Genomic DNA, 26182 nt, shown 5'->3' on the forward strand with positions numbered 1-26182 from the left:
CCTGTGTTATTTATAAGTGTGTTGTTTAATGCCCGAGTATTTTAGGATTTTTCCATTTACACTTCTGGTTTTGATTTCTAATTTAATTCCATTGTGGTCTAAGAGCAGACATTGTATGATTTCTACTTTTTTAAAAAAAAAATTTAAGGTGTGATTTATGGCCCAGAAAGTAGTTTATCTTGGTAAATGTTCCATGTGAGCTTGAGAAGACTGTATAATCTGCTGTTGCTGTGTGAAGTAGTTTACAGATGTTAATTGTATCCAGTTGATTAATAGTGCTGTTGAGTTCAACTATGTCCTTGCTGATTTTGTGTCTGCTGAATGGTGCATTTCTGATAGAGGGGTGTGAAAGTCTTCAACTATAATTGTAGATTCGTTTGTTTCTCCTTGAATTCTTATCCCTTTTCCCCTCACTGCTGCTAGGGGCACACACACTAAAGATTGTTAAGAACTTCCTAGTGTACTGATTTCTTTATAATTTTTTAATTTATAATTTTTTAATGAGAATTTTATAATTCTCATTATCCCTGAGAATTTTCCTTGTTCTGAAATCCTCTCTAACTTAATATAACTAGTCAGTTTCCTATGATTAGTGTTAGCATGGTATATTTTATCATTGCTTTACATAAGGGCTTCCCTCATGGTTTAAATGGTGAAGAATCTGCCTGCAATGCAGGAGACCTGGGTTCAAACCCTGGGTCAGGAAGATCCCCTGGAGAAGGGAATGGCAAGCCACTCCAGTGTCCTTGCCTGGAGGATCCCATGGATTGAATAGCCTGACAGGCTACAGTCCATGGGTCACAAAGAGTTGGACACAACTAAGCAACTAACACTTTCACCTTCTTTCACTTTATTTATATTCACTTTCTTTCACTATATATATATTTAATGTAGTCTTCCAGGTGGCACAGTGGCAAACACTCTGCCTGCCAATGCAAGAGACAGAGAGACATGGATTTGTTCCCTGTGTTGTTGTTATATGTATTCACACACACATAAAAATGCATAGTTGAATATACTGTTGATGTTACTATTTTGAATAGTTATCTGTTAGGTCAATTAAGAATAATAAAAATAAAGTGAGTTTAGTTATTTGTTTTACTTATTTAGTCTCTGCTGCTCTTTCTTTATGTAGATCATGTTTCTGACCTTTATCATTTACCTCCATTCTGAAGAACTTCTTTTAACATCTCTTGCAAAGCAGGTCTGGCAATACATTTCTCCAATTTTTCGTTTTTGTCTCAGAAACTATTTCTCTTTCACTTTTGAAGGATGATTCTCTACAGAGTATGGAATTCTGGGTTTTGTGTGTGTGTGTGTTCCTCTCTCAATGTTTAAAATATTTTACTCCATTCTCTTGTTTGCATTGTTTGTGAGGAGAAATCAAATATAATTAATTTAGCTCTTCTGTAGGTAAGGCGCTTTTCCCCCTCTAGCTTCTTTCAAAATTTGTTTCTTTATCTTTGACTTTCTAAAGTTTGTAAATGATATGCCTAGGTTTTTGTCTTGTTCTCAGAACTTCCTCTGTCTGAGGTATGATGTCTGACATTAATTTGGAAAAACTTCCCAGTCATTATTGCTTTTAATATTGTTTTTGTTCCTTTCCCTGTTTCTTCCTCTTCTGATATTGCATGTATTTTACATCTTTTTTAGGTGTCCCACAGTTTTTGCATATTCTGTTAGGTTGATTTTTTTTTTTTAGTCTTTTGTTGTTGTTTTCAGTTTTCAAGTTCATATTATCATAATTTTCAAACTTAGAGATACTTTCCTCAACCATGCCCTGTCTACTAACAAATCCGCCAAAAAACATTCTTCATTTCAGCTACAGAGGTGTTTTTTTATCTCTAGCATTTCTTTTCTGGACATTTCCAAGAATTTTCATCTCTTACTTTTACATTATTCATCTGCTCTTGCATGATTTCTACTTTGTCCATTAAACCATTAAAAATTTCAATTATTTTAAAAAATCCTATTTTGAAAATTCTGACATTGCTGTCATATCTGCCTCTGGTTAATAGTTGTTCAGTCCCTTCAAACTATGTGTTTTACCTTTTATTATGCTTTGTAATTTTTTTGTTGAAAAACATGATGTGCTGGGTAAAAGGAACTGCAGTAAATAAGCCTTTAGTAATGCGGTGGTAAGGTAGCAAAGGGAAGGCACAGTGTTTTATATTCTTATGACTTAATTTCAGTCTTTTAGTGAGCTTGTGCCTCTGGGTTGTGAATGTCACCAGCATTTTTCAGTTTTCCCCTCTAGGCTACTGAGTGACTAGTGGGTGCCGAAGTTGGTGTTTCCCTTCCTCAGGTAGGTTAGGCAAAACCCTAGCAGGTTAGGCTTGGGTAAAATAATTGTCATACTTGATTCTGGTTCATACTTGGTAAATTAGATTATCCTATGGGTACAAATGTGTTTTAAATTCAAACAGTTTACAAATCTGTCTGAGATTTTATTTTATAATAGATCCTATTATGATTGTCCTGCATATGTTCAAGCCCTCACATTCATCCTGAGATGTGTGAATGGCTAGGACCTTCTCCAGTTTCTACTGTGTCTATGGATGGCCTTGCACATGCACTCAGTCTTCTGTCTGGCAGGGATCATTTGGAGCTATCGAGGCTTGCCATGATTTATTCAACAGATTTTCCTCTTATAATTCTAGCTAGTCTGGAGTCTTTACATGTGTGCTAAGTTGCTTCAATCATATCCCACTCGTGAATCTCTGAACTGCAGCTTGCCAGGCTCCTCTGTCCACGGAATTCTCCATGGAAGAATACTGGAGCGGGTTGCCATGCCCTCCTCCAGGAACTCTCCCCAACCCATGTCTCTACCATCTCCTGCACTGGCATGCAGGTTCTTTACCACTGATGGCACCTGGGAAGCACAGGCAGTCTGTAGGTTTCGCCAACCAGTATCGCTAGCTGAAGTTACTATGGTGTTTACTTTTTCTAGTATTTACCACCAAAATCACTGTTGTTCTTTAATAACATGCCTGATTATGAGATTTTCCCATATGCTGCTCCAAAGAAGTTGGTTTCCTGTGACAGCAAGCTTCTAGTATTCATAGATTTTTCTGCCCTTGTAGAACTATTGCACCCACAGAATTTGGGGGAGGAAATGTATAAGAGTAGTCCTAGTCTAGAACATCAGATCCCCACTGTTGCTAACTCAGGTTCCTGAATCAAAGGTTTTGGGATTTTTTATTTTTTAATATATATGCCTTTAGTCAGTTCCCAGAGTACAGAAATGGCTATTTTTGGCAATTGTGTTTTTACATTGTACTGGGGAGAGGATTTGCTAAGCACCTTTCTCCACCTTTCTGTAGTAATAATGGATAGTATAATAACAATAACATTTATTATATCTCAAGCTATTGCTCCAAGTATTTTACTTATTCTTTTCATTTTTACTAATTCACTAACGTATTCAGTCTTCACAACCCAATAAGATTAAGAACCCTGATTTACAGATGAGGGAACCGACACAGATATCTCACAGCTAGAAACTGGCAGTCAAATTGGGAGGAAATCTGGCTCTAAGTAACTTTATAATCTCTATATTTGATCAACTGGAGTATCTATAGTATGTACGCATGAGCGCTGTGCTATATTTCTTAGTTCACTTAAAATTGCGGACACCTCTATTGAAGTAAATATAAATACTGTCTGATTTTACTGAGGAGGAACTGAGACTATGTATCTTTTTAAATTCACAAAGCCAGTTCAGTTCCGTTCATTTCAGTCGCTCAGTCGTGTCCGATCTTTGTGACCCCATGAATCTCAGCACACCAGGCCTCCCTGTCCATCACCATCTGCCGGAGTTCACTCAGACTCACGTCCATTGAGTTGGTGATGCCATCCAGCCATCTCATCCTCTGTCGTCCCCTTCTCCTCCTGCCCCCAGTCCCTCCCAGCATCAAAGTCTTTTCCAATGAGTCAACTCTTCACATGAGGTGGCCAAAGTACTGGAGTTTCAGCTTTAGCATCATTTCCCTCCAAAGAAATCCCAGGGTTGATCTCCTTCAGAATGGACTGGTTGGACCTCCTTGCAGTCCAAGGGACTCTCAAGAGTCTTCTCCAACACCACAGTTCAAAAGCATCAATTCTTCGGTGCTCAGCTTTCTTCACAGTCCAACTCTCACATCCATACATGACTACTGGAAAAACCATAGCCTTGACTAGACGGACCTTTGTTGGCAAAGTAATATCTCTGCTTTTGAATATGCTATCTAGGTTGGTCATAACTTTTCTTCCAAGGAGTAAGCGTCTTTTAATTTCATGGCTGTAGTCACCATCTGCAGTGACTTTGGAGCCCCCCAAAATAAAGTCTGACACTGTTTCCACTGTTTCCCCATCTATTTCCCATGAAGTGATGGGACCAGATGCCATGATCTTCATTTTCTGAATGTTGAGTTTTAAGCCAACTTTTTTACTCTCCACTTTCACTTTCATCAAGAGGTTTTTTAGTTCCTCTTCACTTTCTGCCATAAGGGTGGTGTCGTCTGCATATCTGAGGTCATTGATATTTCTCCCTGCAATCTTGATTCCAGCTTGTGCTTCTTGCAGCCCAGCGTTTCTCATGATGTACTCTGCATAGAAGTTAAATAAGCAGGGTGACAATATACAGCCTTGATGTACTCCTTTTCCTATTTGGAACCAGTCTGTTGTTCCATGTCCAGTTCTAACTGTTGCTTCCTGACCTGCATATAGGTGTCGCAAGAGGCAGGTCAGGTGGTCTGGTATTCCCATCTCTTTCAGAATTTTCCGCAGTTTATGTGATCCACACAGTCAAAGGCTTTGACATAGTCAAAAGCAGAAATAGATGTTTTTCTGGAACTCTCTTGCTTTTTTGATGATCCAGCGAATGTTGGCAATTGATCTCTGGTTCCTCTGCCTTTTCTAAAACCAGCTTGAACATCTGGAAGTTCACGGTTCCTGTATTGCTGAAGCCTGGCTTGGAGAATTTTGAGCATTACTTTACTAGTATGAGAGATGAGTGCAGTTGTGCGGTAGTTTGAGCATTCTTTGGCATTGCCTTTCTTTGGGATTGGAATGAAAACTGCCCTTTTCCAGTCCTGTGGCCACTGTTGAGTTTTCCACATTTGCTGGCATATTGAGTGCAGCACTTTCACAACATCAGCTTTCAGGATTTGAAATAGCTCTACTGGAATTCCATCACCTCCACTAGCTTTGTTTGTAGTGATGCTTTCTAAGGCCCACTTGACTTCACAGAGTGATCACACCATCATGATTATCTTGGTCATGAAGCTCTTTTTTGTACAGTTCTTCTGTGTATTTTTGCCAGCTCTTCTTAATATCTTATGCTTCTGTTAGAGCTATACCATTTCTATCCTTTATTGAGCCCATATTTGCATAAAATATTCCCTTGGTATCTCTGATTTTCTGGAAGAGATCTCTAGTCTTTCCCATTCTGTTGTTTGCCTCTATGCGTTGATCACTAAGGAAGGCTTTCTTATCTCTTCTTGCTATTCTTTGGAACTCTGCATTCAGATGCTTATATCTTTCCTTTTCTCCTTAGCTTTTCACCTCTCTTCTTTTCACAGCTATTTGTAAGGCCTCCCCAGACAGCCATTTTGCTTTTTTGCATTTCTTTTCCATGGGGATGGTCTTGATCCCTGTCTCCTATACAGTGTCATAAGCCTCAGTCCATAGTTCATCAGGCACTCTATCTATCAGATCTAGACCCTTAAATCTCTTCCTCCCTTCCACTGTATAATCATAAGGGATTTGATTTAGGTCATACCTGAATGGTCTAGTGGTTTTCCCTACTTTCTTCAATTTAAGTCTGAATTTGGCATAAGGAGCTTATGATCTGAGCCAGAGTCAGCTGCCGGTCTTGTTTTTGCTGACTGTATAGATCTTCTCCATCTTTGGCTGCAGAGAATATAATCAATCTGATTTCGGTGTTGACCATCTGGTGATGTCCATGTGTAGAGTCTTCTCTTGTGTTGTTGGAAGAGGGTGTTTGCTATGACCAGTGCATTCTCTTGGCAAAACTCTACTAGCCTTTGCCCTGCTTCATTCCATATTCCAAGGCCAAATTTGCCTGTTCACTAGGTGAACATTTCAGTAATTTCAGGGTTCACTAAATACTAAACATTAAACTTTTACAAAGTTATATCATTCAATAATATAATTGCCATCTATTTTGTAAATACAAATGCCAAGGCTCAGAGAGGTTAAGTAACTCACTCAACATTTTATAACTAGAGTGTGAGAGAGTCATGCTGTTAACCCAGGCAGCTTGAGTAGAATTCTATAGTCTTCTCACCACACTAAGTCATTCTCAACTCTCAGGTTGAAATGTGCAGAATTGCAGAATTGTTTAAGTTAAAAACAATTAAACATCGACAATTTCATGTAATTCAGCCAGGTTATCTCTCACTTTTACAGTAAAACCTATGCATGTAGCATAATGTAATGGAATCATCTCTAGATTCAGAGTCCTAAAAATCTAGGCTTATATCAAAACCCAAACTGAAGAATTTCAAGCAATTTATCTATCATCCATGGGCTATTTACTCATCTATAAAATTCAGATATTGATACTGACCCACCTAGAATTGATATGGGGAACAAATAATAATGTATGTGAATATAGTATGTTAATTATTAATGTTGTTGTTAGAATACTCTGAAAAAGGTTTCATATAGACAACTTGAAAGCTTCCAGGTTCCATATTTTGTCAACTGGCTAGGTGGTGGAACCAGGAACAGCATTCATACTCAGTTTCCTGTCATAATCCTAAGGTACTTTGTACGTGCGCTCAGTCACTAAGTCCTATCTGACTCTGCGACCCCATAGTCTATAGCCCACAAGGCTCCTCTGTCCGTGGGATTTCCCAGCCAAGATTATAGGAGTGGGCTGCCATTTCCTACTTCAGGAGATCCTACCGACCAGGGATGGAACTTGCATCTCCTGCGTTAACACACAAATTCTTCACTGATGAGCCATCTGGGAAGCCCCAAAGTGCTTCAGGAAAGGTGAAATAGCATAAAACAACAGAATGCTCTCCCTAAGCATCTGATCCAAAGAGATTGAGCTGACCTTTTTGTTTGTTTGTTTTATAACGAGTGAACCAAAGCATGTGTCCAGAATCACAGAACTTAAAAAACTTCTTCATGTGATCTTGATGAAAGAGCAGATGAATTAGCAGAGTGATAAAGTGCTGTAGCTCTTTTCCAAGGTTGTGAAGATACTGATGTACTTTTGAAATCAGATTAAGAGAGATCACATGAACTAGTAAAGAAGGCGGGGAGAGTCACTCAACAAATATTTGTTGGCCGATGGATTGATGTTGAAGTATGCTGAAACTGTGACTTATATTCAGATGAAAAGGGGAGAGAGCTTATTGTTAGCAAGCTTTGAAGTAAAATGGTTAGAGAGAAATTAAAGCAAGTTCATTCCTTTGCAAACTGACAATGGTAAGTAGGACTTTTGAATACAAAGAGATTTTAAAAGATCCATGGCAAAAAAAAAGGTCTTAACACAAGGTACAATTGATTTATTATTTCTTCAGTAGCTATTTATGAAATGACTACTGTAGGCAAGTCAGTATGATAGGTGCCACAAGAGAAAATAAATCTAAAATACAGTGTCTCATCTGAACAGGAGGACAGTGTATCAGGAAAGATAAAGCACAGTGTGAGGAGCTGGACTATAAGGAAGACCACAGGTACAGTGAGAGAAAGACAGGTCTGGATGACCAGGGAGAAAGATCAGTGATTTAACATTAAAATTCCCTTCAATTCAAGCTCTAGATACATCCCATTCTTTCCTCTCTCCTTAGAGACACTCCTTCTTTAATTTTCTTCTACAAGTTTGGATTGAGCATATGCTTCCCATTACTAAGTGATGAGAAAGATGAACAAGATGGTCCCAATTTATGTTACCCATGACTATGTTCAGGCTTCCCTGTTGGCTCAGACTGAAAAGAATCTGTCTGCAATGAGGGAGACCCAGGTTCAATCCCTGGGTCAGGAAGATCCCCTGGAGAAGGGAATGGTAATCCGCTCCCGTATTCTTGCCTGGAAAATTCCATAGACAGAGGAGCCTGGCAGGCTACAGTCCACGGGGTCGCAAAGAGTCAGACACAATTGAGCGACTAACACTTTCACTTTCCCTTTATGACTGTATAACCTTGGAGAAGTTGCTTAGCTTAGAAACCTGACTTTCTCAGTAGTAAAATTAACATTAAAGTGTCTAGCCCCAGGATTTTTTAAATTTAATTATTAGATCAATTTATCATAGTGCCTAGCATGTATTAGATACTTGAGAAAAAAAGCAGTAGTAGTAGTACTAATACTAGTAGTAAGAGTAGTATCATTATTGCTACTAGCATGGGGAAGATGACTTAGAGAATAGAGCAGTGATTTTCAGAAGATTGACAAGAAAAATTTTTTGACTTTATAGAAGAGACAGCTTTTGACTGACATAAATGGTAGCATCCCATATCCCCAAATAGAATCCAGCTCTACGGAGATAGGGACTGCGTTCTGTTTACTATTGTATCTCTAGGACCTAACTTCAGTTCAGTTCAGTCGCTCAGTCGTGTCTGACTCTCTGCGACCCCATGAATCGCAGCATGCCAGGCCTCCCTGTCCATCACCAACTCCCGGAGTTCACTCAGACTCACGTCCATCGAGTCAGTAATGCCATCCAACCATCTCATCCTCTGTCATCCCCTTCTCCTCCTGCCCCCAATCCCTCCCAGCATCAGAGTCTTTTCCAATGAGTCAACTCTTCACATGAGGTGGCCAAAGTACTGGAGTTTCAGCTTCAGCATCATTCCTTCCAAAGAAATCCCAGGGCTGATCTCCTTCAGAATGGACTGGTTGGATCTCCTTGCAGTCCAAGGGACCCTCAAGAGTCTTCTCCAACACCACAGTTGAAAAGCATCAATTCTTCGGCACTCAGCTTTCTTCACAGTCCAACTTCACATCCATACATGACTACTGGAAAAACCATAGCCTTGACTAGACGGACCTTAGTCAGCAAAGTAATGTCACTGCTTTTGAATATGCTGTCTAGGTTAGTCATAACTTTTCTTCCAAGGAGTAAGCATCTTTTAATTTCATGGCTGCAGTCACCATCTGCAGTGACTTTGGAGCCCAAAAAAGTAAAGTCTGACACTGTTTCCACTGTTTCCCCATCTGTTTCCCATGAAGTGATAGGACCAGATGCCAACTTAGTACCTGGGAAATTCTAGGCATTCAAAACTATTCTAAATTAATATTTTAATAAGCATAAAGTAAATATGTTTATGGTGGAGGTACAGCATGGCATACATGATTACTGGACTGGATTGCCATTGCCTACTCCAGGGAATCTTCCCCACCCAGGGATAGAACCCGTGGCTCCTGCAGTGGCAGGCAGACTCTACCCATGCACCACCTGGGAGGTCCATTTATGGTAGAGTATATGACATTAATAAAGATGCCAAAGAAGGAGATATTTTATTTAAGTTTAGTTACTTAGCTAGAAAATGTTTTTGAAGATAAGATCTAAGATCTGTAGCTAGACAAGTAGGTTGGGGACAGCTGGTGGATAGTCTGGAATGTTTTTTAAAGGTAAAGAAAAATGAAAGCTACTCATGCAGTAAAATTACATGGTGGAAGTGTTGCTTTTTAGAAAGAAAAATCTCAAGGGATGTGAACACTAGATTGATTTGAAAAAAATGATAGACACAGAGATATTATATCAATGATCCTAAGAAACTTATATTGTAAGTCTTAAAATATGATGTTGGGTATGAATGAGAAATACACAGGATATATATGAAAAAGAGAATTCTCTTGTATATGGAGTAGGCTGGAGAAACTGATGGTTATAATTGGGCAAGATGATTAGTTCTGTTTCAGGTTTATTGAGACTGGGGTGATACTTGGGCATTTACTAAGAAAATCAAGTTGTGAGATGAAAACTCAGGTAAAAATTATACAGTAATAAGGGCAGGCCTTGTGAATGCTCATATCTGTCAAGAGGAAGGGAAATGGATATAATTCCAATGGACAGAGAAGCAGGAAGGAGACCAGCAAGAATATCAGCCATGTGACAAAAGGGGAATTTTAAGTTACACTCCAGATTGTCAAATACCAATTGAAAACCAGTAAGGATGAAGGCTGGGAAAAAATCAGGGTATTCAAATATGGAACTTTGTTTACCCACAAGAGCTCAGCTTTTCAGTGGTGGTGGAACACAAACAAGATTGCAGGTAATTAGGGAAAGAAGGGAAAGATGAAGAAATGGATGACTGATAATCTGCCTCACACTGTAGTTGTCATTATACCCAAATGGAAAAGAAAATATCCTCAACTATCTGCTAACAGCATCATATTTGTAAAATCTTATATTGTGGTTCAGCACTCACTCTGTTTCTGCTTTTCTAAATCTTTTGGGTGTGTGTTTTTAGCTCTTGATTCTTTTGGACACATTGCTTGCAATTGACCAGGTGGTTTGTATCTGGGAGTGCTCAAACACTTGGTGTATTGTGATGCTTTTTAACTGTTATTCGATTGTGCTTTGAATGTCATTTACTGCTCTCAGAGAGCCTTCCCTGGCAGTTCGTTTGGTAAAGAATCTGCCTGCAATGCAGGAGACCCAGGTTCAGTCCCTGGGTCTGGAAGGTCCCCTGGAGAAGGAAACGGCAACCCACTCCAGTACTCTTGCCTGGAAAATCCCATGGATGGAGGAGTCTGGTAGGCCACAGTCTATGGGGTCGCAAAGAGTCGGACACGACTGAGTGACTTCACACAAGTGGTAAAGAACCTACCTGCCAATGCAGAAGACATGAGAGATGGGAGCTTGATCCCTAGATCTGGAAGATCCCCTGAAGGGGAGGGTGTGGCAACTCATGCCAGTACTCTTGCCTGAAGAATCCCCTGGACAGAGGAGCCTGGTAGGCTATGGTCCATAAGTCTCAAAGAATCAGACACAACTAAAGCAACTTAGCACATGATTTAGCAGTTCACTGAACTCCAAAGTTTGTCTAATTAAGATTATAACTTTAATTTGAAATCAGAGCCTATTGGTAAAAACACATTCAGGTAAATAAGAATAGTTCTCTTACCAAAATTAGAATCTTAACTAAGAATATCAGCAGTTATTTCTGTAGTTTGTGAGTGTTAATTAAAAATATGAAATTCTATGATTGCTATTGTTGTTTACTCACTTACTCGTGTCCAACTCAGTCTGGCCCCATGAACTGCAACATGCCAAGATTCCCTGTCCTTCATCATCTCCCAGAGTATGCTCAAACTCATGTTCATTGAGTTGGTGATGCCATCCAACCATCTCATCCTCTGTCGTCTCCTCCTCCTCTTGTTTTCGATCTTTCCCAGCCTCAGGGGTTTTTTCCAATGACTCAGCTCTTCCCATCAGGTGGCCATGGTATTGGAGCTTCAGCTTCAGCATCATTCCTTCCAATGAATATTCTGGCTTGAGTTCCTTTAGGATTGACTGCTTTGATCTCCTTACAGTCCAATGGACTATGAAGAGTCTTTTCAATCACCAAAATTAAAAACATCAATTCTTTGGTGCTCAGCCTTCCTTAAGGTCCAACTCTCACATCCATACATGACTAATGGAAAAACCACAGCCTATACTATGCAGACCCTTGTCGGCAAAGTGATGGCTCTGCTTTCTATTATGCTCTCTAGGTGTCTCATAGCTTTTCTTCCAAGGAGCAAGTGTCTTTTAGTTTCGTGGTTGCGGTCACAATCTGCAGTGATTTTGGAGCCCCCTAAAAGACAGTCTGTTATTGTTTCCAGTTTTTCCCATCTATTTGCCATGAAATGATGGGACCAGATGCCATGATCTTAGTTTTTGAATGTTGAGTTTTAACCCAACTTTTTCACTCTCCTTTTTCATCCTCATCAAGAGGCTCTTTAGTTCCTCTTCACTTTCTGCCATTAGAGCAGTATCATCTGCATATCTGAGGTTATTGATGTTTTTCCCGGCAATCTAGATTCCACCTTGTGATTCATCCAGCCTGACAGTTCTCATGATGTACTCTGCGTATAAATTAAATAAGCAGGGTGACACTATACAGCCTTGAAATACTCCTTTCCCAATTGTGAACCAGTCCATTGTTTGATGTCTGATTCTGGCTGTTGCTTCTTGACCTGCATACAGGTTTCTCAGGAGATAGGCAAAGTCGTCTGGTATTACCATTTCTTTAAGAATTTTCCACAGATTGTTGTGATCCACAGAAAAGTTTTAGCATAGACAATGAAGCAGAAGTAAATGTTTTTCTGGAATTCCCTTGCTTCTTCTATAATCCAACAGTTCAGTTCAGTTCAGTCACTCAGTCATGTCTGACTCTTTGCGACCCCATGAATTGCAGCACGCCAGGCCTCCCTGTCCATCACCACCTCCCGGAGTTCACTCAGACTCAACATCCATCAAGTCAGTGATGCCATCCAGCCATCTCATCCTCTGTCATCCCCTTCTCCTCCTGTCCCCAATCCCTCCCAGCATCAGAGTCTTTTTCAATGAGTCAACTCTTTGCATGAGCTGGCCAAAGTACTGGAGTTTCAGCTTTAGCATCATTCCTTCTAAAGAACACCCAGGGCTGATCTCCTTCAGAATGGACTGGTTGGATCTCCTTGCAGTCCAAGGGACTCTCAAGAGTCTTCTCCAACACCACAGTTCCAAAGCATCAATTCTTTGGCATTCAGCTTTCTTCACAGTCCAACTCTCACATCCATACATGACCACAGGAAAAACCATAACCTTGACTAGATGGACCTTTGTTGGCAAAGTAATGGCTCTAATCCAACAGATGTTGGCAATTTGATCTCTGGTTCTTTTGCCTTTTCTAAATCTAGCTTGTACATCTGGAAATTCTCCATTCATGTACTATTGAAGCCTACTTGAAGGATTTTGAGCATTACCTTGGTAGCATGTGAAATGAGTGCAATTGTACATTAGTTTGAACATTCTTTGGCATTACCTTTCTTTGGGATTGGAATGAAAATTGACCTTTTCCAGTCCTATGGCCACTGCTGAGTTTTCCAAATTTGCTGGCATATTGAATGCAGCCCTTTCAAAGCATCATCTTTTAGGATTTGAATTAACTCAGCTGAAATTTCACCACCTCCATTAGCTTTGTTCATAGTAATGCTTCCTAAGGCCCACTGAACTTTGCACTCGAGGATGTCTGGCTCTAGGTGAGTGATCACACCATTGTGGTTATCCTGGTCAGTAAGACATGTTATGTATTCTAATTTTAACTTCTTATAATGTTGTATATTTGTAAACCAATCTCATTATAATTGAATAGTATTCCTAAAATAACCAAATACATGCCTTATATTAAAATAGATGCTCACTAAAGTTTAACCAGAAAATTTTTTGCTTACTGCTATTCAAAAAAGCAATATTAACACCTACACTAATGGGTATGATGCTTAGCAAGATGAATTCCAACAGCTTATATAAGTGACAGAATTGCAATTGGAATTTGGAACTTTTAGATTCCATCTTCTGAGCTTTTAATTTCTCTGTAATAATTCCTCTTATATGAAGAACAGATACAATTTTAGGCAGTGGAAACAGTCTAGAAGGAGGGATATTATTAAAGAAAGTGGTGGACAGTTTAGTTGTGTGTGACAAACCTACAGGCTTTGTTTATTGATGCTCTCATCCTGAATAGAGCTTCCATGCTGGTTTATTAACTATCGCTTTTAGTACTTGTTTTTCATCCATTCAGCAGAGATATGTAAAGTTCAATGTGTTGGAAAAAAGGATGGAGATAATTAATATCAGCCTTCAGTTCTTTCTTTTGGATTGAGGGTAGAGCAAAACTTCCCTTTTATTTCCTTTTTTCAAAGATAAAGAGCTACCTTTTATTTCTACCGGTAGACTTGAGATCTTTAAGAAGAAATGGGGAAGGTGCTGAAAGTGAAGTCCTTGAGTGGAGCGAAGGAGAGCAGGTGAACCTTCCAGCTAGTCTCCTTCCTGATGCTGACAAGATCAAGGAGAAGGGACATGCCTGAAGTCCCTGGAGATTAGGGAGATATTAGCTGGTAGGAATATGGGTTTTCGACTGGGATCTTTGGAATAGAGAATTAATAGAAAAGTCCTCAGTAAGCCCTTAAGTCAAGGTTGGGTGCACCTTGATGAAAGTGACAGGCAAAGTAAATATGATTTCAGCAGTAGGTGGAGAGGAAAGCCCTGATGTGAGAAGGTCAGAGCAGGGAGCAACCTCGGAGATCATCCATCTGCATGAGAAAATCGAAGCACCATGACCTTGCCAGGGTTACCCAGCATGTTACACCACAGAATGAAGACTACGACACAGGTCTTAACGACTCTCAGGCCAGTGTTTTCCCTCACAGAGCATTCTGAAGAACTGGTCCCCACTGTTCCCTATGCCCTGATAGGCTCATCTCTTTCCTTCCCATTCTGACGGACATCTGCCTCTGAAGACTTTTGGTTCATACCATCTCCTCTATGAAACCTTTTTTGACAACCTCTAGGTACAATCACACGTCCCTTCCTTTATGTTGTCTCTGCAGCTGCTATAATCACAGGCATTAGCACAGCAGTCATATCACTTTGTTGCCTATTATCATTCATTAGCCTTCCTCTGCTAGACTGAGTTATTTGAGGGCAGGAGTCAGATGTCATTCATGCCTGTCTCTCCAGGGCTTATACCTAGCACATGGCAGGTTCACAATAACTGTTAGATCATGCTGTAATTCATATATTCAGTATATAAATTAGAACTTATCAGTGCTTCCCAGCTGGCTCAGATGGCAAAGAATCTACCTGCCAGTGCAGGAAATGCGGGTTCTATCCCTGGGTCAGGAAGACCCAGGGAATGGCTATCCACTCTAATATTCTTGCCTGGAGAATGCCATGGACAGAGGAGCCTGGCAGGGTACAGTCCATGGGGTCATAAAGAGTCAGACATGACTGAGCGACTACCGCTTATCACTTCATTCATGTGTATAAAAACTGTCCCAAGATGGAAGAAGCCATATTTCATAGGAAGAGACTGCAGTTATTAGGAGCTGCCTAATAGAGAAGAATTCAGTAACAATGCAGTTTTTAGAGTTCTCCCGTGACTTGATTCTAAAGATTGTTCTAGAAACATACTACAAAGAAGGCATGGTGCCAGAAGCTACAGGGGTACAAAAAAAAAAAAAGAGTAAAATGAAGTCTTATATCATGAAGATGGGATATGAAGGATGCAACGAGATCAGCCTTGGGAAAGTGAGTGCCAGTAACAGAGCAACATGACGGTCAAACTGGGAAAGGGAATATTAAAAAGAAAATAGAGACTTCCCTGGGAGCCCAGTAGCTAAGACTCCAAACTCCAGTGCAGGGGCCCAGATTCCAATCCACAGTCAGAGAACTAGATCCCAATGCCATAACTAAGAGTCTTCATGCTACAACTAAAGACCGCTCATGCCGCAGTGAAGATCAAAGATCCCCTGTGCCACAATGAGAGAGAATGAGAGAACAATGAGTAAATATTCAATATTTGATCAAATAAATTTTGTAACCCTGCAGACTGTCAATCCAAAGCTCATTAGAATAGCTCTCGCTACTGAACACCTACTATGTGCCAGGCAGCTGAGATGTGTTCTCTCATTTATTCTTCTCAACAATTTCATAAAGATAATCATGTGCTATTGTAGCTAAAATTTCTCTTTTTATTTTTAGACATTTTAATGGGTGTATAATTATTGTTTTAACCTGCATACATATATAGCTGTTCACTTTGTTGTACAGCAGAAACTAACACGACATTGTAAAGCAGTTATATTTCAATTTTAAAAAAATAAATTTTTTTAAGATACACAAATGGCATAAGTATATGGATAGATACTTTTTTTTTAAGCCAGTTGTCGTAGATAGCTTTAAACCATTGTTGAAATTCATCACTCAGCCTTATATGCTAAAAGCCAAAAGATTGAGATGTCTTATTTACTGTATTATAATCACTTATAATAATGGACAGAATTAGTCCACTACTGTCATATTCTATACGATTTAGGAATCAAATATATATACACAGCCAATAGTAAATGGATCTGTATAGCTCTTGTATGTGGCAACAGAGGGGCTGTGGCTCAAATTCATTTCCTTATTTTGTATATTAGATATCACACTTCTGTGAGGTTTTACTGTTTGTGTTTGGTACCTCTATAAGGACTGTATGTTTCTTGAGAATAGGAATAATATACTAAAATCTTTATTTTCTCAGTGCCTCCCATATCACTTGGCACATCATGCAAGCTCAATACTTGCTCATAGGGTAGAATTGCTTTGTCCTAAAAGACAACACTTTGATATTCGTGTTTCAGCATTTGTTTTAATATGTGATATGGGGATGTCTAAAATTCATTCATCTTAACATTTTAGAATGCTGTTAGTTTTAATGAAATTGCAATATAGACACGAACAAAAAATTCAAAGGAATCATTACTTAGGATTCCAGTTAAGAACATTAAAACATGGAATAGTTCACGTCTTATTCATGAAAAACCTCTTTTCAGGAAATAAAAATAGATCTCAAATCAAATTATATTATCACCCAGACAGGTGGTTACTATAGCACTGAAGGGGAAAAAAGGAAAAAGCAGTGAAATTAGCTAAAGACTGTTGGGGAGAGAAAAACATATATAAAGTATTCAAAGTTTATGAAATTAGAATTTTAAATACCAAGTTTGAATTTGAATAGGTTATGCTCTTGTCTTAACTTCCATCTGAGGCCAGGAAGGCTAGATGCGCAGGATAGGACAGGACAATATGTGGCATCAATTTGATTTTCCAGCCACCATGGAAACCTACCAGCTGACACTCCATAACCATTAGGTTCAGAAAAATCAAGTATCTGAACAAAAACATATTTCAAAACTGGGAAATTCCATGTACTTTACTGACCCTCCACATCTAGAAAGCTGCCAGTCCTCTCACTTCTGCAGGAGGAGAGATGATGCTGGGTGATGGTCAGAGCCAGATCTGAGTTAACCGGAACCATCTCCATGCAACTGTACAGGCTGCAAACCATCAGTGGCATAAAACATTACCAGGGTACTTAAACCTCACAGGAGATATTGTTAGCCAAGTAAAAACTTGTATTTGGCAGTATTTTTCAGGAAGAATGTTGTTTGTTGTTTAGTTGCCCAGTCATGTCTGACTCTTTTGTGACTCCATGGATTGCGATTTTCCAGGCAAGAATCCTGGAGTAGGTTGCCATTTTCTTTCTCCAGGGAATCTTCCTGACCCAGGGATCAAACCAGTCTCCTGCCTGCATCTCCTGCATTGCAAGAGGATTCTTTACTGCTGAGCTACCAGGGAAGCCAAAATTGAATGTGTGTTCAGTCTCATTCAACTCTTTGCAACCTTTGTGGAATGTAGACTGCCAGGCTCTGTCCATGGAATTTTCCAGACAAGAATACTAGAGTGGGTTGCCATGCCCTCCTCCATGGGATCTTCCAGACCCAAAGATTGAACCCATGTCTCTTGAATCTCCTGTGTTGGCAGACAGATTCTTTGCCACTGCACAACTTGGGAAGCCCCCTATAAAAAAATAATAATAATTTTATTTATTTTTGGCTGTCTGGGTCTTTGTCGCTGCATGGGCTTTCCTCCAGCTGTGAGCTGGGTCTCTTCTATAGTTGCGGTGTGCTGGCTTCAATAGTTGCAGCTAGGTAGTTGTGGTTCCCGGACTCTAGAGTCACAAGACTCAGTACTTGTGGTACAGGGGCTTAGTTGTTCCTCAGCATGTTGGGATCTTCCTGGACCAGAAATAGAACCAGAGTCTCCTTCATTGGCAGGCTGATTCTTTACCACTGAGCCACCAGGGAAGCCCCAAAGCCCGTTTTTTGTTTGTTTGTTTGTTTTTAAATTAAATGGCATATATTGTTAAACTAATTGGAAGTAGAGTGAGACCATCAAGGCAAGCTGAGACAATGGATTGTCTGTAAATCCCCCAGAAGATGATGGGAGGCCCTTCAGGACAGTTTTTCTTGGTTTTTCAGAGTAAGAATATACAATATTATGGCTCAGAGGGAATTACTTTTCATACCTTTTGGCTCTTTACCTCTTAGTGAGCAACTATTCCTCTAAGCAAATGTGAATGAAAAGTATTTAAAGACTATTGAATTGGTATACTCCTCTGGAAAGGTATTTGTGCTGCTTGTGCTCAGTTGTTCAGTTGTGTCCAGCTCTTTGTGACCCTGTAGACTGTAGCCTGTCCATGGAATTTTCCAGGCAAGAATACTGGAGAGGGTTGCCATTCCCTTCTCTAGCGGATCTTCCTGACCCAGGGATCAAACCTGCTTCTCTCACATCTCCTGCCCTGACAGGTGGATTCTTTACCACTAGCTCTACCTGCTGCTGCTAAGTCACTTCAGTCATGTCCGACTCTGTGCGACCCCATAGACAGCAGCCCACCAGGCTCCCCCGTCCCTGGGATTCTCCAGGCAAGAACACTGGAGTGGGTTGCCATTTCCTTCTCCAATGCATGAAAGTGAAAAGTGAAAGTGAAGTCGCTCAGTCGTGTCCGACCCTCAGTGACCCTATGAACTGCAGCCTTCCAGGCTCCTCCGTCCATGGGATTTTCCAGCGAAGAGTACCGGAGTGCGGTGCCATTGCCTTCTGCAAGCTCTACCTGGGAAGCTACTAAATGGGCACAAATATCACAGTCCATTTTTATAACACTTATGTTTAAAATGGAAGTATTCTTAGTTCTTTTTATTTCATTCTTTCCCCCGAGGTCTTTGCCAAGTATTAGTGTAGGATTTCTTTTCTTAGGGGCCCTTAGGCAGCGTAGATCATGCTCTCTTAGTGATGAAGCAGTAAACTCTAGAACCTCTTAAATATCTTTCCTGTCATTCTGTGTTTTAAATGCTCCTCAAGTAAAGCTTGAAATATTGTCTCACCTATGCTAAAATCCTTTCACTCCTTTATAATTTCACGAGATCCAGTTCTAGTCATGGAATATTTTCTTTTAAAAGGAAGATTATATCCCCACCTGGATGTCCTCTTCCCTTCCTTTAAAGAGATCCTGGATACTATTGAATTAGGCAAATGGCATTGCTTTCTTGGGTTGAAAACTAAAGACTCATGGAGTAAATGTAAAGCCATCAATAGTTCATGTAGCTGTCTGGGGAACTTTTGAATATAAACTTGGATATGTATAAATAATGCTTCTAGGATTTATAATTCAGCATATATGATCATACAAATGTTAAGGAAGGATTTTGGTAGACCCTAACTATGCAATGTATGTCACTAAAATATTCTTATCTGTTAAGCACTTCCTTACAGAATTTTCTCCTCTGATATTTATTATCATAGGCTTGTTGTTTTCTTCTCTTTGAAGTTTTCTGTTTTTCTTTTCCCCCACCGCAATTCGCAGCACTTTAATAGTGTGAAGGGCTCCACTCTAGAGAGCAATGAAGTGAAGAAAAGCTTCATGGCGCCATACTGTGAGAATTAAAACACATTGCATTAACTCAGCCTTCCCTTTCTGACTTCCTTTGTCAACTAAGAACAGTTTTGAAAAACAAAAAAGACCAAAAAAAAGAATTAATATGGGAACACACAGGGAGTTTGAGTTTTGATTTTTACATGTGAAAAACAAAATTAAAAAAACTGTAAAGTTGCTAAAGCTTAGTTCTAACATCTTCAAGTTCTCTCCCCTGAGTCATTAAGTTGCTAAAGCCCAGAAAATCAAATTTGGTTTAGGGCTGTTTGATAATGTAGTAACACAATAAAATGTGATTCACCAATTAGCTCATATAATTAGAAAATCAAAAACATGCTCTAAGTGTCTGGTGGACACATATAAGTAAAGTCTATTGTTCTTTATATTTGCTGATTATAGTTATGATTATACCTTCAGTTAATGATACCATAGTCAAATTCCTTATGGAAGAGAACCCATAAATGCCTGTGTTTATAAATCAGGTAAATAAATTTACTTAGTTCAGTCATTCATCCATTCACTTTTTTTCCCCTTCATTATTTCTTTTTTGTCAGGCTCCATTAGTTAATGCGGCTGCCTGGTTCTTGCCTCCATAAAGCTCTTAATATGCAAGATCTATGTTTAAATTCTTATAAAGAAGGGACAGTAAAGTAAAATTAGAATTTTATAAAAGTCATGGACTTTTACTTGAAAATAAGTTTTTTCTCACTGATTTCTAAATGTTAATAATGTTGCTGAGACATAGTCTAACAACAACAACAACAAAAAAGCCAATTCAAGAATTTCCCTGCTCAGAAATTTTGCCTGGCTGAGAAGGATCTGTGATAGATGAAAAGTGAGAATTTAATATTTGTTAGATTATTTTAAAGTAGCTCTTCATATGTTCTGTATTCATGTCACTTGAAATCTAAGTCATATGTTCTATGTTGCCTGACTATATTTAAAATGTGTTTCTCTCTCTAAGTTCAAATCAATTTAAGGGTCGGTTGGATGGTTAAAATGGTTTCTCACCAGGAATTTCAAGCATGTCCTGGTTTGTTCTTTTCTCATGGCTACCAAAGCCATGGTTACATGGGTCAGGGCTTCTCAACAAATATAGCAGGAGGATAATGGGGATAAATTACCTGAGCTTGAACCAATAAAGAGAAGGCATTCTTTATCTAACACGGTCATTCTTAATGTTGTTTTACAGCCAAAAATGTAATATGGTCGTGTTGCCCTTACCACTGATTCTTAAGGTCATATTTTAGAGTCTATCCATAGAAAAATTGAAAGATATTAGGGAAAAATTGCCCTTGCAATTGTAACAGTGCCCCAGATGGCTTTCTCTTTTAAACTCACAGTACATATTTCGTACTGTTTTCTCTCCCCCAAACATCAAGAAATTCTAAAGGATACAATCAGGGGGTTTTTGTTGTTTTGTTTTGTTTGTAGAGTTTCAGTCATATTTCAGAACACCTTGGACTATATTTCATTTGGAAGAGAACATTTGGTCACAAACATCAATAGAGTGTGGTTTATTCATAGCCAGGATGCAATTTGACCCCCTAATGTTATTTAAAATGCAGCTCTCTCCCCCTCAAAATGTATTTAATAGTTTTCTTTATTTTTTTCCCCTATTTACAGGTCAATGGGACAGAAATTGAATATGAGTTTGAAGAAATTACATTGGAGAGGGTAAGAAAAAAATCCAATAATCCAAAACCCTAATCTTGCATTCCACATTCTGCTTTCTAATGGGTTGTCTTGGGGAAATGTGCAAATGTGTATTGTACACACGCTCACAATGAAAATATTAATGAAGTGTTTGCAGTGGAAGGCATGGAGACAAGCCGACCAACCTACCAGAACTATCATTATGTGTACTGCATGGCCAGGGTTTGGAAAAATGAATAGGGAAAGCCAAATAGTCAGTGAGATTGTGTGATGTGAAAGTGAAAATGTTAGTTGCTTAGTCGTATTCGATTCTTTGTGACCCCATGAACTCCTCTGTCCATGGGATTTCCCAGGCAAGAATACTAGAGCGGGTTCCCATTCCCTTCTCCAGGGGATCTTCCTGACCCAGGGATCAATACTTTTTTTCCTATTGTTTTCATTTTTAATCTTTTGCTATACATTTTAAGATATGTTATACTGTATTTTCTGGACATGGAACAATAGACTGGCTCCAAATAGGAAAAGGAGTACATCAGGCTTTATATTGTCACCCTGCTTATGTAACTTCTATGCAGAGTACATCATGAGAAACGCTGGGCTGCAAGAAGCACAAGCTGGAATCAAGATTGCTGGGAGAAATATCAAAAACCTCAGATATGCAGATGACACCACCCTTATGGCAGAAAGTGAAGAGGAACTAAAAAGCCTCTTGATGAAAGTGAAAGAGGAGAGTGAAAAAGTTGGCTTAAAGCTCAACATTCAGAAACAAAGATCATGGCATCTGGTCCCATCACTTCATGGGAAATAGATGGAGAAACAGTGGAAACAGTATCAGATTTTATTTTTGGAACTTCCAAAATCACTGCAGATGGTGACTGCAACCATGAAATTAAAAGACGCTTACTCCTTGGAAGAAAAGTTATGACCAACCTAGATAGCATATTCAAAAGCAGAGACATTACTTTGCCAACAAAAGTCCGTCTAGTCAAGGCTATGGTTTTTCCAGTGGTCATGTATGGATGTGAGAGTTGGACTGTGAAGAAAGCTGAGTGCCGAAGAATTGATGCTTTTGAACTGTGGTGTTGGAGAAGACTCTTTGAGTCCCTTGGACTGCAAGGAGATCCAACCAGTCCATTCTGGAGGAGATCAGCCCTGGGATTTCTTTGGCAGGAATGATGCTAAAGCTGAAACTCCAGTACTGTGGCCACCTCATGAGAAGAGTTGACTCATTGGAAAAGACTCTGATGCTGGGAGGGATTGGGGGCAGGAGGAGAAGGGGACGACAGAGGATGAGATGGCTGGATGGCATCATTGACTTGATGGACATGAATCTGAGTGAACTCCGGGAGTTGGTGATGGACAGGGAGGCCTGGCATGCTGCAATTCGTGGGGTCACAAAGAGTCGGACACGACTGAGTGACTGAACTGAACTGATACTATATTTTCATTTATGTGATATTAATGTGATCTTCTTAACTACCATTACCATGCTTTTCCTTTTTTTTCGTTTAAAATAATATGTGATGGATTTTAAAACCTCGCTCATAGAGAAAAACACAGCAACCCTGCAGAGTTTAGAAAACATGTTGTTCAGGCCTTGGCAAAGATTTGAAAAATTAGGGAGATTTTGTGTACCGTAAGCCTATATTATAAAGGTGTTTTAGAGAAGAATAAGAAAAAAGGTCAAAGACTGCCCAAAAAAGGCCAAAGAACGCCTAGAAAAAGGTGACTGAAAGGTATTAACAGGATATTCATCAAAAAAGAAAAGGCCAATAGCATCCAGAACCTTGCTCAGCCTTACTATTAAACAAACAATGGTATTAAACAGTTTTTCTCAACCCAGTTGGCAAAACATTTAAAAGGAAGATTAATATCTGCTGCCACTGAGTGGGCCTGGAAATAGGAGCAGCCATTTATTGTTGCTGTTGCTCCATCACTCTGTCACGTCTAATTCTGTGCCGCCTCGTGGATTGCAGCACACCAGGCTTCTCTGTCCTTGACTGTTCCCAGAAATTTGATCAGACTTATGTCCATTAAGTTGATGATGCCATCCCACCATCTCATCCTCTGTCGCCCCCTTCTGTTGCCCTCAGTCTCTCCCAGCATCATTTCCAATGAGTTGACTCTTTGCAACAGGTGGTCAAAGTATTGGAGCTTCAGCATCAGTCCTTCCGATGAATATTCAGGACTGATTTCCTTTAGGATGGACTGGTTGGATCTGCTTGCAGTCCAAGGGACTCTTCTCCAGCACCACAGTTCAAAAGCATAAGTTATTCAGTGTTCAGCCTTCTTTCTGGTCCAACTCTCATAGTCATACATGACTGCTGGAAAAAATCTTAGCTTTGACTAAATGAACCTTTGTTGGCAAAGTAATGTCTCTGCTTTTCAATATTCTGTCTAGGTCGTCATAGCTTTTCTTCCAAGAAACAAGTGTCTTTTAATTTCATGGCTACAGTAACCTCCACAGTGATTTTGGAGCCCAAGAAAATAAAGTCTGTCACTGTTTCCATTGTTTCCTCATCTATTTGCCATGAAGTTATGGGACTGGATGCCATGATCTTAATTATATGAATATTGAGTTTTAAGCCACATTTTTCACTCTCCTCTTTCACCTTCATCTGTATATGCATAATATACATTCATAATAAGGATACATACCAAAATGTTGAAAATTATTAACTCTTGTTAAGGATTTTGAGGTAATTGTTAGTTACTTCTTTTTGTCTATATTTATTTTCTACACTTTCCATAATAAACACACAATGTGTGAGTTCTCAGGTGCTCAGTCATGCCCAACTCTTTGTTACCCCTTCAGACTGTAGCCCATCATGCTCCTCTGTCCATGGGATTTTTCAGGCAAGAATACTGGAGTGGATTGCAATTTTCTCCTCCAGGGAAACATGCAATACATTTATATTAAGAAATAAAAATGTAAGTATTTTTTCTGTGCTCTCATCCAAGCATGAATTCAGACTCTAGATCTACATTTAAACTTATTTTTTTTCTTATTCAGTTTACTAATTATTCAGTTTCATTAGTCAGGCAATTTCCTTACTTCCAGCCTAATTTTTATTATGAACGGCTTTAAAAGGAAATTTACATTAAAAAGTAAATGTTTGACAGATGAGTTCTTTAAAACTTCCATTATGAACTTTGTTAAATCGTTTTAAAGGCATGCAAAATGAATAAAAGTGAGGTTTATGGAAAATCAACCCAAATGAGGAGAGAGAAGATATTTCTCCTAAATCACTGATCATCTGTCCAGAAATAGCCTTATAAATTGTAGGATGCAGTGCGAAATCAAAGTGGGAGGCCTTTGTTTAAAAACCAGTAAGAATTAAAAGGTGACAATGGCAGTGCCTTCTAAACATAGGATCTCTTTCCACTACACAGATCTCACCCTTGTGAGGTCAACCTCTCTCTCCCCAAACCCTACACATAAATACGCCTTGACTGTAACAGCATTTAGTTACCCTGGTTTTATAGGTCAGAAATAGACGCTAACAGTGATGTGAGGTAGAACATTCTCTATGAGTCAGACGATGGTGGGTTCTAGTGTGTGTTCGCACTCGCTTCATGAGCTTGCATGCTGTCTCCCTTCCTTTACTCCCCGCCCTAAGGGTCTCAGTCACACTCTGAAGCTTATCCTTGCCCTTAGCTGTTCCGCTTCCAAGACCTCTCGAGCATCACCTTCTCTGAGCACCACCGCCTCTGTGTCCTTGTCATTTGTTCTAGTACACCTCCTCTCCCCACTGGGACCTTGAATCTGGCTTCACTCACTCTCCTCCTCCCCTTGGCCTATGTGCCCTGATCCGTCACTCTAATTTTCCATCTTACACACTCAGCACTTTTTCTCCTCTCTCCTTTTCTCGTGGTCACCTCAGCCCTTGTTAACCTACCTTGGTTAGACTTACACCTTCCTAATTAGTCCATGCCAGCGCCCGAGCAACTAGACATGGCAAGAGAAGCACCTAGTCATCTCACTTTAAATTTATAACTGTTGGCTTCAAACGAACTCTCAAAACAACCAACCAGTTCTTAGCAATTTCTTTAGAAAAATCCATTTCTCGGTCTCTGGGAAAACAGTTTCCTATCTCATTTCATCTCCTCAAATCTCAAACACCCCCTCCCTCATCCTTGCTCTCAACTATCAATTTCTCTCCATATGTCCTTGAGAAAATCTAAGCCATCAAATGAAAACCGCCTTACTTCCTACCACCAGATTCACTAGTGTGCTCTCTCTGTTCCCTAATTCTTTCCAAGGCCAGCTCTTCGCTTGTAACCTGGGACTCCATAACCTCTTGTCCATTCAAGGAATTTGCTTCTGGAGTTTTCTCCTCTCTCTCCTGCAGTTTCTCGCTTGCTTTTTTTTTTTTTTTTTCTGGATAAATTTAATTTAGCGTGATAATAGCTCTCATCTTAAAAAAAATGTGTCCCAATATTCCTCATCCATTATTACCTCGTTGTTCTATTGAGCTTAGCCAAAAATCTAGGAAACCTGTCTATCTGCATTAACTCCACTTTAGTACTTCCTTTTCTTATGTTAACCTATTCATGTTTTCATCTTCACGGTAGCTCTAAAACGGTCCCTGTCAAAGTCACAGCAAGTTCCATCTTGCTCAATACAAGCCTCAGTTCTCAGTCCTGACTTCTCAGCAGCACTCTGCAGCTGTCTCTGCCTCCTTCCTCAAAGGTGTTCATATCTTGCCTTCCAGAACAAAGCACTCTCTTGTTGATTTACCATCTCATCGGTGCCCTTTCTCAGTCTCCTTGCTGGTTCTTCCTCTAAATGTAGGAACACTCCAGAAACCCAGTACCCAAATTTGGTATATTCCCAACAGAATTCATGATTTCCCTGTACTTCCTGTCCTCAGGGCCTAAGCTGCTTCTCTCTTAAAATTCATCATCTGAACTCATTGACTGTATAATATTCCTTGTAATTCAAGCCAAAAATAATGTATCGAGAAGTCTTGTATAATTACGCTTTTCCCCTTGGTATCTGGTGAAAGTCTTATTGGTGCTACCATAAAAGTATATTTCAAAATCAGTCACATCTTTGC

At 39.6% G+C, this 26182-nt stretch overlaps 1 protein-coding gene across 10 annotated transcripts in view; it reads left to right on the forward strand.

Annotated features, from left to right (window-relative positions):
• Nucleotides 1-26182, forward strand: part of DLG2 (discs large MAGUK scaffold protein 2) — a 2361423-nt gene that overhangs the window by 1537014 nt on the left and 798227 nt on the right. For all 10 annotated transcript variants that reach the window (XM_069564820.1, XM_069564810.1, XM_069564812.1 and 7 more), the window contains one exon: nt 21093-21143. In XM_069564820.1, the coding sequence (XP_069420921.1) occupies nt 21093-21143 (51 nt within the window). The remainder of the gene's footprint in view (nt 1-21092; nt 21144-26182) is intronic.

Source organism: Ovis canadensis, chromosome 21 (assembly GCF_042477335.2).
Source record: "Ovis canadensis isolate MfBH-ARS-UI-01 breed Bighorn chromosome 21, ARS-UI_OviCan_v2, whole genome shotgun sequence".
In the NCBI taxonomy this organism is placed as follows: domain Eukaryota; kingdom Metazoa; phylum Chordata; class Mammalia; order Artiodactyla; family Bovidae; genus Ovis; species Ovis canadensis.